The following is a 14,870-nucleotide window of genomic DNA, read 5'->3' as shown; positions in this document are numbered from 1 at the left end:
GCCGCGCGGCAGCGGCCCCGCGCGGCCCAGGCGGGAAAGCAGCCTGATGTTGTACGCAGTCAGTTACCTTCACAGGCCCCGAGCTGGCGGAGGCATTTCACAATGTGAACTTAGAGTACGAGAAACAAAATGAAGTGTTGCAAGTGGTATGTTAAACAAGTTCACGGTTCACCAAAAAGGCAAAGGAATAAGCTTAATAAGCTATTACTAAGCTGCTCTCCTAGAAGTAACTACCACCACCATCTTAAAAAAGGCAAGAAACCCTAAATTTGTGATAAAACCCCCAAAACCCCTCACAGTCAGGCAGCTAGGCACAGACATCTTGGAAATACAAGACAAATAAAAGGGGTGCTACCTTCCCCAGCAACAACTTCGTAAGGATCCCCTCTCCTTCCCATCTCTCTACAGCACTGTACTTCCTTGCCATAAAGATAAGGCAGTTACAGTAGCCCACAACAATTTCAGCAGTATACAGAGTGAAAATTCAGTATGAGAACGGACTCTTCCCTTCTTACAATCAGTTTCTGCTCTCAAGTCCATCAGAAGACATAGGGGTTTTGTGTTTTGTTTGTTTGGGGCTTTTTTTTGTTTTGTTTTTCAAAAAGGGTAATGCTGCTGCTTCCTCATGATTCTAACAGAAAGGATTCATGTAGTTGCTCCTTGCCCTGAACCTCTGCACAGCAACTTCCAAACCTCTCAACATTCCAGAGCAGCACCACAGTCAATGAGAGCCAAACCACTACTTCACTCCCACAAACAATGCAGGTCCTTCCTTCCATGCCTATGTAAATTCTTACTTCTACCCAACCACTCCTTCCAACACCTCATGTAGCGACTGCTCAGCATCACTTCAGCACTATGCAGAAGTTAGTTCTATAGGAGATACTCCTCCAGATAAGCCCAGAATCCTGCTTCAGCTTCCACTTGTCTAATGTTTCACTGTTGTTATTAATTTCAAAAGAATTAAGATTTGATACACTCTTTTCCCCAACATTCGCTATTTTTAACTGACCTTCATGCAACATGGATAGCATTTCTCTTAGCTAGTTCTTTGTAAAAAAAGAGATGATTTAGATATCGAAACTTATCTTTTACTCATCAGAGTCTTAGCAAACTTCTCCCAAATCAAGGCATTTAACAGAATATATTTATGAACAAAAAACACAGAACATGGAGTAACAGACAAAAATAAGTTGTTATTTACAAGTAATATATATAATAAAACTACTACTGTGATAGGCATTTATACAATGTAACTGCAGTCAATTTTTGCATTGTTTAAAAAAATTTCCTTAAACAGAAATTGTTCAGAGTTATCAGTTTGTCCATACACGTGTATGTGATGAGAAATACATCAGCTTTTCACATTTTTAAAATTATCAGCGTAATTTACATTACCCCCCTCCCCCAATATCAAGTGAAGATTCAAAAATGGTGCAAACTGGAACACAAAGACAAGTAGCTATGACCGTTGAAATACAATCAATTTGGGACTTATTAGTGTTTTAAGCTGTAAATCCGTGAGAAAAATCCCTAGTATTTGGCATGGTTCCCTCACCACCCACCCCCGAAAGGTCAAAGCAAGATAGCCTTTTGAAGTAACAGTGATTATTGCATATTAGATCTTTGGAAAAAGCAGAGTTTTAACCAAAAATATTTTTAATGTAGTTGAAATACAGATGTATTTATCTCAGGGAGGAAAGAAGAGTAGAACACATGATCAGTAATGTTATCAGATCAATCCAATTAATTTGTTCCATCCTTGCTTTGAGTTATCCCCAATACCTTAGATAATCCAGTGGAGTGAATGGTATTTCAGCAAGTGTGAGAGCAATAATCCAGTTTTACATGACCGACTTTTCATTCTCTAGAAGTCCTTTAGGAATCTGGGTCTTAACTTCTATTAACCCCTCATTTAAGTGCTGACAGGTAAATTAACGTATATTTTGAACTGATATAATAGGGAAAACATTTACCTTTCTTAAACCAGGATATACAAAAGACAATTTGCATAGTTACAATTCAAGCACAAATAGGTACAAAAGCATTTATAAATTTACTAAATTTGCTGCTGTTTGTGCCAGCCAAATCTTAGATACATATGAATGTAAACTTGGAAGGGACTGAGGAGAACAGTCAGTGTTTTTTGCTTAAAATATATATGTAGAGAATGCTTTTTAAAGGTTTTAAAAAATATTTTCTGCAGCAGGAACAAAGAGTTCAAACCCCACAGAAAGCCATCCAAAATGCCCAAATTCCTCCTATACAGCAGAGAAAGTTTGTTCATAGGTTTCAAACCTACATACAAAACGAGGCACTAGTTACGCTATTTTGGAATGTGTCCATAACCCTAACATTTCAGTTCACCCCAAGACTTCCGAAACACCATGGCTTCTAACTTCCTAGGAAAACATATCCTCACAAGGTGGTGCGTAAGAAAATCCCACAAATGCATCATCTGCCTCTAGGACACTGGCATTAACGATGTTGTAATCGGAAGAAACGCAGACTGAGTATGGGACCATTTCTTCTGTAAACACTGCATCAAAATTCCCAATGTCATCTGGTCCAACCTAGAAAACAGAAATATCTATCAGTTGTCATATTAATGCTGTGTTTTAAACTTGTGCTTGTCTTTTACCATTCAAATTTAACTCTTGAAGCTATCTACTTTATGTTGTTGCCTATTTAAGTACAGGTTTAAGGAAGCACACCACAGCATCCCAGGAAACAGCTATTAAAAGCCTATTTGCTTCTTTTAGACTGGAGTTCAGGCCACAGCTTACACACCTTTATGATCTGATTAACCTAGGAAATACAAAGAAATGTCTCTTTCTTGACTGACTGTTAGGGAGATGCAAAAGCTAACCCACCTCCTACCCCCAAAAATGAAGCCAAACAAAAAGCAACCCCCAAACCACACCAAATTTTATTTCTCTCTTTTCCATCAATAATACTTCAAATGTTAAAATTCCAGCAATGGTACCTACCACATTAGGATTAAATGGTGGTGGAATCTTCTTCTGAAGAAGATCAGTCCAGCTGAGAGATTCAAAGAACGGGTGCTTCTGAATTTCAAGCTGCAGTAAGGAATAAAGATTTTAGATACTTTCAGAAATCCATCCTATGCATCACAGTAAATACTACTTCAGACTGCATGTACATAAGGAAGTCCTTCATCAGTTTGTTTATTCACAGTTTACTTTGCAATAGAAGCTGTAGTTGGTAAAACAGCAATTAGAATTTGTCAGCCTGTCTCTGCAAACTGATTTCCTTTTAAGATCGTATTTTCTGCTTTTAAGTCTTAAAATCAACCACCCTGAAGTCTACCTCAGAGCAAGAACATTTTCTGTTAGTACCTCTAATCCCGCTGTAAAGTTCTGTTAGTTTTTGTAAAGCAGATCATTGGCTGAGAAGCAGCTGCTTCAACAACTCTGCAATATGCTTACTAGTTACAGAGCAGCAAACAGCTATGCTAACTGCTACCACTCTTTCATCTTGGTCCACACTGTGAGAAAGCACAATGTCATAGTCTGAATGCTCTGTTACAAGGTCGGCAGGCTACCTACTGTTAAAACTGCAAACTGAAGACTATGAGGATCTCATCAGTATCGGATGAACTGCTTCTAGATGTTTCCGCATTGCAGTTCTGAAGACATTGTACTTTCTCACATCACCTTCTTGCAAATAAAGTTTTTCTGCTACACTGGCAAAACGTTTGACAAGATTTTAAGGCTAAAAACAAGCTGCTGTTGGCACACCACTAGTGTTCCTCTTTATCTGAAGACTGTTTCATGCAGTTAGTTAAACTGACATTATCAGAGAACAGCCTTTTCTTTTGATTATTTCCTAGTTTCACTGCAAACAGTGAAACCTACCTTGATATACACCTTAGTAACTACTACATAAGGAATTGTGTTTCCTTTGCTGGCAGGTACAGCAGCAACCAAGCTCTAAATATTTATACCCCATGACAATCATCTCCCTCTTACTGCCAACAGCTTTCAAGGATTGACCACACTGGTGTCTTTAATGAAGAAATAAAGAGGAGGAAAAAAGACAGACATAACAGAGCAATCTCTATCTCCAGCTATTAAACCTGTGCTGTGCACATAAATTTGGTGACGACCCCTTAAATGAAGCAAGGCTTTAATAAATTAGGACATTACATACAAAATCTTCCCTTGCTCCAAGTCTGCTTTGCCGATCTTTCTCCAGAAGTTCTTCCAGGATAGACCAGGCTGTAAGACTGATTCCTGGGCGCAAAACTAGGGGTTTGTGAAGAATATTCTCGTACATCTCAGCAACATCACGGCAGTAAAAAGGAGGCTATAAAAAATAAAAATTATACATGAATTTGAAGCCACATGCAGTAAATGAGGCTGTAAGAAATACCAACTGCTAGCAGTGAAGAAGAAATCTACCTCGTCTTGTACACTGCTAACTTCTAATTCAGTCATCACCATTGCCAGACCTTTCCACTTGATAACTTCCCCACCCACCTCCTTTTCTCCTAACATGTTCTTATAAGAAGCCACAGATGCCATCCAGTTTCAAAGATCCCATTGAACTTGCCTGAAAAGAACCTGAGAGTAGAACCCCAAATTTATCTCCCTATTTAAGGTCCTGGAGCAGGGGGAGATAAAACTCCAGAAAACTAACAGAACAGATTGTTATTGGAATAATTACATATGAGTAGCAGCAGCACAGTAAGATGTTTTAATTCTAATGCTGCAGCAGGAGTGGAAAAGCTGGAAGAAAACCTGGGATACCTAAGTGAAGAAAAAGTATTTTATTTATTCCAGGATTTGGCAAAATGTTACTTATCACTTCAGAGTGTTTTATTGGGTATTATCACTTCTGATTCAGTTTACTCTCACATTCCCTCAAGTAGTCCCTCTGACTACTTGTCTTCATCTGAGTTGATGTCAAGCAGTTCACTAGGAAGTAAAATTTTAGACATCAAGAGGCAACTCAGAATCCAAAAGAGAAACACATGTGCTATGCCAAGTATAAGAGTAACTGTTCATCCATTTAAGTGTATTATTTCAGTATTTCTCAAATTAGCATCTTTAACCTAATGCCAGGGTTACATCACATAAAAGGAGAGAAGAGGGAAGCAGCCCCTTGCCCACCCCAGCCCACCAGTAAAAAGTACATACCAGCCCATAAAGCATTTCATAAAGAACTGCACCAAGGCACCACCAGTCTACTGTGTTGTCATAGGGCTGCTTTTTAATGACTTCTGGTGCAAGATACTAAAATAAAAAAATCAATAAAGAAGTCTTTTAGAGCGTTAGGCCTGCATGAATAAAACCTCGGTTTTAATCACATTAAACACCTTCAGGAAAAGTTGCTTCAAAGCAATTTTATGACTGCTAAGTATTTATCTTGTCCTTCAACAAACCTAGCAAATACTTTGTCACCATATGGATATTTACCAAGCAGGACAGCTGTTTTACCAACTCAAATAATACTTCCCACACACTATTGTTTTGCCAAACTACTTTGCCACCTCTATTAAGAAACTTGTTCTGCATTTCAGACAGGTTGCTGCACTGTTGCAGCACTTCTCAGCACACTGGCTACTAGCCATGCATACGCTGCCTTCCTGTATGCTCCCCATCCAATACATAAAAATGAAAGGAGAAGATATTAATTCTGCCTCAAATCTATCAATTACTGAAAAATTGTATGACCTATATTAAATTTCACTGTAAATGTCAATGAGGGCATAAGTTGTGAGGTGCTACACAACATCCTTGTCTCTAAACTGGAGAGACGTAGATTTGATAGATGGACCACTCAGAGCATAAAGAACTGGCTGGATGGCCGCACGCAAAGAGTTGTGGTCAACGGCTCAATGTCCAGTTGGAAAACAGTAACGAGTGGTGTCCCTCAGGGATCGGTGTTGCGACCTGTCTTGTTCAGCATCTTTGTCAGTGACATGAACAGTGGGATTGAGGCGCCCTCAGCAAGTTTGACGATGACACCAAGCTGTGTGGCTCGGTTGATACGCCAGAGAGAAGGACATGGAGCTGTTGGAGCAAGTCCAGAGGAGGGCCACGAGGAGAATAAGAGGGCTGGATCACCTCCCGGATGAAGACAGGCTGAGAAAGTTGGGGCTGTTCAGCCTGGAGAAGAGAAGACTGCGCGGAGATCTCATAGCAGCCTTCCAGTATCTGAAGGGGGCCTATAAGGATGTTGGGGAGGGACTCTTCATTGGGGACTGTAGTGACAGGACAAGGAGTGATGGGTTAAAACTTAAACAAGGGAAGTTCAGGTCAGATATAAGTTCTTCACAGTGAGGGTGCTGAGGCACTGGAATGGGTTGCCCAAAGAAGTGGTAAATGCTCCATCCCTGGCAGTGTTCAAGGCCAGGATGGACAGAGTCATGGGTGACACAGTCTAGTGTGAGGCATCTCTTCTCATGGCAGGAGGGTTGGAATTAGATGATCTTAAGGTCCTTTCCAAACCTAACCATCCCATGATTCCATGATTTTATGATCTCAGTCCTCATCTACAGCACACACAATTTCTAACCTCTCAAAACAAGAGGATGCTCACTTCTATCATTTTAGTATCCACATTCTGAAACTTAATTTAGAAATAGATAATAGCATTGTCAGATAAGGCAGAGACTGAAACTCAGTATTTCTCAAGCTTTCTGCATGTGTGAGTGCCCTGTAACTCATTTGTCTATAGATGACTCTGTAAAAGCATGAAAAGCAGCTGAAGTATTTTGAACTCAACTACTTCAGCTTTTGCTAACCTTTCACAACCTCTTTTGAGCTTTTCAGGTGTTGGAACTCACCATGTCATTTGACTGAGTGTTTCTAAATACTGGGAAGATCATTACACTTCTGGCAGGATTATGAAAGACTCGAATCTAAATCTCAGATTATAAAGATTAATACACAACTGCTATGTTTAGTCTTGATATTTTTAAGAATGCATATAAACCAACAGCATTATCATCCTTTTATGTTGCAATGCATGCAAGTCCAAGGTAAATGTGAAGACTAAGCCTCTGAACATGAGAAAAAACCCTCAGATTTTCTAAAACAGATCCAGAGTTACCTGTGTTCTATGCACTGACCTTTGAACTTTCCAAAATAGTCAACAAATATTGCTTCAGCTCACATTTACCACTCAGCTTTATGGATTTCTACTCTGATCAGAACCAGGATTAATTATCATATGTTGCCAACTGCCTGTTTTTTTTAGTTCAAATGTTTTAGCTAAATATTACTCCTCACTCATCTTCCACTGCCTTCAAAGGCCTTTGCTGTAATTTCAAGTATGTTTACCAAATTATCAAAGCCACTAACAGTGGCATTTCAGTGAATCCCTCGCATGTGTTGAAGACTTCCAGATTCTAAGTTTTCTAGTGTACTTTTCTCAGTAAGAAGACAAGAGAGTTCAATAAACTTGGTCAGCAAAATTTGCTCAAGACAGATATCAAGTCCCTATAAGCTTACTAGAAGTCAGTGGCAGGATATGGTAAGTAGATTCACACTGGAAAATCCGCTGCAGCTGTTACACAAGTTAACTGCCCTGTGTCTAGCCAGTGGTTACGAGACATGGGAGGGAAACAGTGTTTGAAGGGGGTTGAAAAAAGGGAGGAAGGAAGAGATGGGTTATGGGGATGTGGGTAGTAGGTAGGAGTAAAAAGGACAAAAAACGCATCTGCAGGAAGCTTGTCTTTGGTTTGGCTTCATGGAAGAGCTTGTTAGAAGAATGCAAACCTCCAACAGTACAGAGTGTTTGATCTTCCAGTTACACAAATACTAATAATACTTAACAGTCATTAATTACTAGCTGAAAAACCCACGAAAGTTGTCAACATACTTCTGGTGTTCCACAGAAAGTTGCAGTGGTATCTGAACTTGCAATCCCTTCTTTACAAAGTCCAAAGTCTGTCAACACCACATGACCCTGTTTAAGAAAGAGTGGTATTTTAAAAACGGAACCTGCTCAACACGTGAACACACATTGTCAGTTTTGCGAGAGAACACATAAAACCAAAATAATGTTGCGTACTTACTAGTGCATCTAGGAGAATGTTTTCTGGTTTTAAATCCCTGTTAAAACAAAACAAAGCAAAACAAGCATATTAATTCAAAGCAGCAGTCACTAACACAAGAGCCTCGGAGGCAAGTATTTTCATTCTTCAGCTGAAAGCTTCAAGTTTTGGTGAAACTGTTAAGTTCGAGTTTCCCGTAAGATGATTTCATACAGTGGTTTTTACTCAGAAATTTGTGCTATTTTGAACTTCTGCAGGACAAGGATACAGTTCAGGAACTTACCTGTACACTATATTTATGGAGTGTAAGTAGCCCAGTGCACTGGCTATTTCAGCAGCATAAAATCTGGCTCTGTGCTCAGGAAAGGAACGTTCTCTTTGTAAGTGAAAGAACAGCTGTAAATACGCACAGAGTAAATAAGAACAGTGTAAAAAAACCAGGTTAATAGCATGTAATTTTAATAATAAAACATGATTTTATTTACCTGTCCACTTTCTTTAAGTGAAATAAAACTGGTTTTGCTGCATGACTTTGTCACTCCTTTACTCCCTTCCTTTCTTCTCAGAAATGAACAGATAATTCAAACACTTAAGGACATTCCTCTAAACCCAGGACTACTCAAAAGGAACTAGAGTAAACCACTAGGCTGTGAGTAAAATTTGGCAAGATTCAATCACGCAAGATCGCCTCCTAACAGAACATAACCTGGTGTGTCAGATCAGTAATCTTCCAGTTCTCTATCTGCCTGCCTTCAAATTTTTGTATGTAAGTATTTATAGAATCGTATTTCATAATCACCTAGATGTCCATCAGTTTGGGAGATGTACATTATTCCAAGCTGACAGCTGATCCTCAAACTCTCCTAACTACACAGAGCTGTCTGGCTTCCAATAGTTTGAGCAGATATGGGAGTCTAGCCAAAGATTAATCATAATCATACAGATTAAACTATACAACCCATTCATCTTCTCAAGATTTTGAGAAAACAGAAGTTTTCTGTTTTCCGCCTACAAAGTTTGGGGAAAAAAATGGAAAAAAGCCCTCAGAGCTTTCTGAACACTTCATTCAAATTTGAAAGCTGTTTTGCACTGTATTTTAGTTTGCCTGGAAGAATGCCAAACTAAATTGTAGGCAGGAGCTCACAGTAGAGCAAACCAGGAGCTTGCTAATACAGTTGAAGTAAGATGACAGTCCATGAGGCAAGAGAAGGCCCATCTTGTCCCAGCTCTGACACTTAAAGGGGTCAGTACAGCAGCTCTAGGAGCATCGTAAGTACTGATGGCAGGCCATCATCAATATGAACTAATACAGTTCGTATCTCATCCTGGTTTATTCAGCATACTGAACATTTGTCTCTGTATATCCAGCTGCACCAATGCAACAGGAAGCCTTGAGATATGCCAAAACAAGCAATATAAATTCTACCCCTTCCCCCTGTGCTCTTCCAGCTACCAGTTTTATCATCTACAACAGTATCCTGTCTCATCCTTTCCTGTTCTGCTTGAAGCACCTCTAAGACCTCCTGAAGTGTATACGTTTTACACCAGTAAATTAGCAAAATTGAAAACACAGCAAGTGACAAGACACACAGCTTTTCTTTAAAGCATGTATGTTGCCTAGTTCTGTTCATACAATTTTTTTTCATTATGATGTTTTCTTCAGTGACAACTGATTTCCTAGATAGGTCCAGGTATTAATAGTCTATAAAACCCTCAAAACCTTTTGAAGGAATGGGAGGAACATTTTATACCCTCTCATGTGCACTGGCTATTCAACCAGTTTATACATAAGTTTCTTGAGCACTCCTGGAAGTACTGGATACTCTGAAAAGCAACAGATCCCAAGCTGCTCCAGAACATCTTATTTAAACATATTTACACTTCTCAATTTCTTTCACAAGTTTTCCCCGAGTTACGTAATGGCACTGCTTCAAGGAAAAGAATCCTGACGTTAAGGCTATTTGGTAGTAAGCAATTAGACCATGCAAAGCTACAGAATAATCCCGAAGTTCCCAGTAATACCAGTGTAGTAAATTCACTTGACAATTTCTTTCCTTCCACTTTCAAAATACTAGCATGTCAGCTAATGCAGATGCAAAAGAAAAGATAGATTTACATGGTGAAAAATGTCAACATAAGATTAATTTGTAATAAAGGTAAATTTATTTACCTGTAAAATACAGTATTTGTATCTGACAATCATGAATAAATTTGGGATTAGAGTTGTGGACAAGAAGAGGAACAGGGTCCGTATAGCTACAGAAGTCTGTAGTAACAGCAGATGATAATAGGATTTGGAGAGGGAACACTCATTGTAAAGGATCATTCCATCCCTCCCACCTAGAATTAGAGTAGAGAGACTCAAACCCAAACACAACTACCACATACCTCTCCTCCATTAACAAAATCCAGGACAAAGTAAAGCTTTTCCGTTGTTTGGAATGAGTAATGTAATCCAACCAAAAATGGGTGTTTCACATTTTTCAAAAGCACATTACGTTCAGCCATAATATGTTTTTGCTGTAAGGAAGTAAAAGATCAGTAAGTAAACAGGAATAATTTTGTAACTAAAGGAAAAAGGGAGGTAAGTGGAGAAAGAACATTTCACCTCTTTCCTATTAAGCACAATTTTTTTCTGCAGCACTTTGACAGCATAGTATTTCCCATCCAGTTTTCGTTTTGCAAGAAGAACCTGTGAAATTCAGAACAAATGAAGAAACGTGATTGTTGTTAGCAGTTTACATTCTATTAGTAATAATTCCACAAGTTCAGCTAACTGGAAAGTATTCATGCTAGTTTTTCCACAACACACTTTCTTTGCCTCTAATACAGTCAATCAGCAATATAATCACCAACAAAGTGAGCTTAGAGTTCAGTAAAAACCTGTCTTGATAATGGTATCATGACAGATTGAATGATAACATTTATTTTCCATGACTTGCTGAATTTCTATCAAGATCAATTTCAGCTGTTTTTATAAGTTTTAAAAATAATTTCACGAAAAACAACAACTTAAAAAATAACTTGTAAGCAAAGATTTTGAGAGGGATTCTCTGTTGCCTCTTTGTAGAAAATCAGTAATTAACTCACTTTTCAATGGCCTGTTGCTCACACTGCTCCACTGCATCAGGGGTTTGACAAAACAGCCCATGCCAACACAGGGAAATGCACGATTCAAACTCCAGCTGCTGCATAAGCACAGGGGTACCTCCCTTCCTCTCTGGGGGAGAGGATCCCTATTCCTCTTAATGAGAAAGGGAAACACTCCCATCTGCTACTCCCAACAAGCGACCGAGGCAGCCAACTGCCACACCAGGTAAAAAATGCCAGGGCTTTAAAAGAACAACAACAGGGATCAAATACAACAGACTGATACCACTTCCAAAACCTCTAGCCAAGTCTCTAGCCAGCAGTCATTATGCACAAGACACCACCTAGCATCCTTGCACCAGGATAAGACACAATAGTAAGAAAAACTCACCTTGCCAAAGCTGCCTTTCCCAATAACTTTCAGGAAATCAAAGTCTGTTGGCTTAGCACTGCAAGATATTTAGGAACAAAGACAGGCAATCTGAAATTACAAGCTTTATAGGTGGACAAAAGTCTAGTGTAGCACTTGAGTTGTAATGTGAGAACAATGCTCTGTTAGCACCCAAGGAACTTGTGAATGCTCCAACCCTGGTGGTGTTCAAGGCCAGGTTGGACAGAGCCTTGGGCGACATGGTTTAGTGTGTGGTGTCCCTGCTCATGGCAGGGGGCTTGGAACTAGATGATCTTAAGGTCCTTTCCAACCCTAACTATTCTATGATTCTATGATTCATCCCACCCAACACCCAGACTTCTGCAGACCATCCCTCAGAGACAATGACTCCTCTTCACGCTGCAATTCCATTTTCCTCCAGGGAAAATGCTCAAGTTATATCCTTTTGAGTTTCTTTTGTAAGTTTAAGGTTAAGATGTAAAGGAGCAGCAAGACTGTTCTTTTATTATCCGCAGACTAGTTTCTTATAATTTTTAAGTCTCCATTTCCCCATGACTTTTCCTAGGGCTTATTTCTCATATCCTAATGGCATAAGCTTACATAAGGGAAGGAAGGAGGGACCAGGTTTGTTATTTATTCTCTCTTTGCTTATTCCTTCCTTCCCTCCATCTATTCCTTCCTCATTTTTAATCACAGCAAGAGGAGGGAGGTCCTGAGGAGTAATTCACTCTCAGTTTTTCCACTTCCCACATCATCACTCCTTTCATTTCTTCCCAGGGTTCCCTTTTTTGTAAATACAATTCAGACATATTTTTGTCAGCAAAACAATTATCCATGTTTTCAAATTCCAAACCAACGGTTACATCACCATACATCTCTCCATTTATTTCCCCTGAAGGGAAGTACTCTTAAATTTCATTTCTTACTGCAATCTAGTAAGCATTTCCTCCTATTAGCCCAGAACAAATCTATGACGAAAGTAAAACCAAAATAGCAGTCATCTCCTAGATGAGAAAAGCACAGATTCACACAGAACTGAGAACAGAAACTCATCAGAGAAAGACATCAGAGAAGCAAGTTATAACTGCAGTAACTAGTAACAAGGCAAGCTGCTCCTTTGCCATACATTAAACCAAACTTGTTTTCAGCAACTGTTCACATTCTTAACAGTTTTTGGACCACTCCCAAGACAGAGAAGTCATCTTTGCTATAGCATCTTGAAGTAGAAGGATAGCAGACTAAAAATCTGAAGTTGAAAAAGAAAGTTGTAAAAATGCTCACTTATTTAGCAGAGGAGTTAGTGTTTTGCTTCCTCCTGAGCAGTGCAAATCAACAAATAAAGGCATATGCCCAAAGAACTTTCATTACTATTAACAGTTCCACTCAGTCTAACTTTGCTGGGTTTAAAATTAAATTCAATAAATGTCACTGAAATAAAAATTTTACATTGGATTGAATTATGTTTTAATTCAATTGAATGGAAACCTACTGAGGATTTCCAGATGGTCCCAAGTTGATATTCTGTGAGGTAGAGTTGATATTCTGTGGGAGAAACAGAGAGATATGTTTTTAATGTATTTTTTTAAGTTATCTTTTATATTTAAACCAATATTAATTTCAGAACAGTCCACTAATTTGCTCAACCCATACTTTATACTCGTTAAGGAGATCTAATATCCACATTGGGAACCTTGTAAATTGAAATATCTGGCCATCATCACCTTGTCACAAATTATTTCTACGCACATCACATTCAAGGATGAAGGTAATACAGTAACTGTATCCAGACACAGAGAACAAGACTGAAGTAAAAATTTACAATCATTTCAACACTTTGTTCCTCATCCAGAACTTAACCATTTCTGTATTGCTCTAGGAATATATTTTCTACCTTTTTTTCTAATTTTTCCAAAATCTTAGCAATAAAACCCACACACACTGTTTATGCAGGAGTAACTAGTGAAAGATATGGTGCTTTTAAAAAGAACAAAAAGTGAACATTCTCCCCACCCCAAGAAAGGTATTACCAACCTGTTCTATCCTGACACTAAAAGTTAACTCAGTTCCACAGATGACATGAATCCTACCAGTACATACAGAGTCAGAATTTGTGACGGAAGAGGAGTCAGACCTCACACGGTGTTACACGTGAAATGAAATCAAGCCCATCCTTGCTCCTGAGTGACTTTTGGGAAGACTGCATTTTTTCCCCTGAATCATATTTCTCCCCCTCTTAAAAAAACCCAACACACCCAAGCAAACAAAAAGACAATTAAACATTTAAGCTCCCCTGCTCCTTGCCAGATATTCTTAGCAAGAATCTTTGAAGAGATTGCAAAAACTGCCACAGCTAAGCTATGATTAAAGCTGTGTTTCCTTAACCCATATAGCACGTAGGGAAACAAGACAAAGCTCACAATCTCTTTTACCCATTCTCTGCGGTTCACATACGACAGGAGAGTATCTTACAGCCCACAGTGGAACAGATTTGTTTAAAAGAGCATGGAGGAGACTTACTGTGAAACCAACCAGTAATTTTCAGTATATAATATACCTAAGATTGCTCTTAAATAGCTAAAATTTAGAAGACTGTTCTACTTCTGTTGTTACCTTCCGACTGCTCCTTTCATCTTCATCTTCAGATGGATCCGACTGGTGTTTTGGGTTATCCATCTGAAGAAAAGCTCTGACATCTGGGCTAGAAACACAGTGATAATTTGCTTGATTTTCAGCCATAATGATAGGAAGCATTGGATTAAACAGCAGCATACAGAGGAGCTACTCAAAGTTTTACATTTAAGTTCTGGCAATTAAGGACTGTGTACAATAATGCTTTTATAGCAACATAATTCAACTGCTGAATGTGTTGCATGCAGTGCATAGAATTTTCCACTTGCAAAACCCAGACACGTTAAAGTATATGTATGTGATGACTTCATAACGAAATGCTCTGCAGAGCTGCATTAAAAGGTAATTGTTAGAAGAAAGCAAGAGTTCTAAGTGGCCAGCAACCACCAGGAAACCAGCATTCTTTCAAGAAACCATCTGTAGTTTTCCAAAATCAATTATATAGTCCAACATCACATATAATGAAATGCATAGTCTGCATCCCAAAGAGAGATACATGGTCATAACATTCCTGTCCCCATTCACTTTTAAATGGAAGATGGTAACCTAGTATTCAGAATGCATTCTGGCTGGGCACTGACAAGACGATGTTAGGAAATCCTTCCAGTCAGCTGCAGGACAGAAACGCTATCCTTCAGGAACCAGCAAGAGAGACTTTAGGCTTCCCACAGTACCTAAGGAGATGCCTTTCAAACTTCAGCATTGTTTTCTAGCTGCTGCCTTGGTGAGGGCTGT

The 14,870-nt window shown here is 39.0% G+C and overlaps 1 protein-coding gene across 1 annotated transcript in view; it reads right to left on the bottom strand.

Moving 5' to 3' along the window:
- Nucleotides 1-2,056: 2,056 nt before the first annotated feature.
- LOC104402651 (serine/threonine-protein kinase Sgk3) overlaps nt 2,057-14,870 on the bottom strand; it is a 26,851-nt gene continuing 14,037 nt past the window's right edge. The window contains exons 5-16 of the mRNA XM_010010580.1: nt 14,118-14,205; nt 12,997-13,049; nt 11,508-11,565; nt 10,635-10,718; nt 10,415-10,546; nt 8,310-8,422; nt 8,048-8,084; nt 7,852-7,938; nt 5,163-5,258; nt 4,174-4,329; nt 2,991-3,080; nt 2,057-2,573 (exon numbers count right to left, since the gene is read on the bottom strand). Of these exons, the coding sequence (XP_010008882.1) occupies nt 2,403-2,573; nt 2,991-3,080; nt 4,174-4,329; nt 5,163-5,258; nt 7,852-7,938; nt 8,048-8,084; nt 8,310-8,422; nt 10,415-10,546; nt 10,635-10,718; nt 11,508-11,565; nt 12,997-13,049; nt 14,118-14,205 (1,165 nt within the window). The 3' untranslated portion in view covers nt 2,057-2,402. The remainder of the gene's footprint in view (nt 2,574-2,990; nt 3,081-4,173; nt 4,330-5,162; nt 5,259-7,851; nt 7,939-8,047; nt 8,085-8,309; nt 8,423-10,414; nt 10,547-10,634; nt 10,719-11,507; nt 11,566-12,996; nt 13,050-14,117; nt 14,206-14,870) is intronic.

Source organism: Nestor notabilis, unplaced genomic scaffold (assembly GCF_000696875.1).
Source record: "Nestor notabilis isolate BGI_N333 unplaced genomic scaffold, ASM69687v1 scaffold32342, whole genome shotgun sequence".
In the NCBI taxonomy this organism is placed as follows: Eukaryota; Metazoa; Chordata; class Aves; order Psittaciformes; family Psittacidae; genus Nestor; species Nestor notabilis.
The sequence above is the reverse complement of the archived record's forward strand: the minus strand, read 5'-3'. Positions and strand labels throughout refer to the sequence as shown.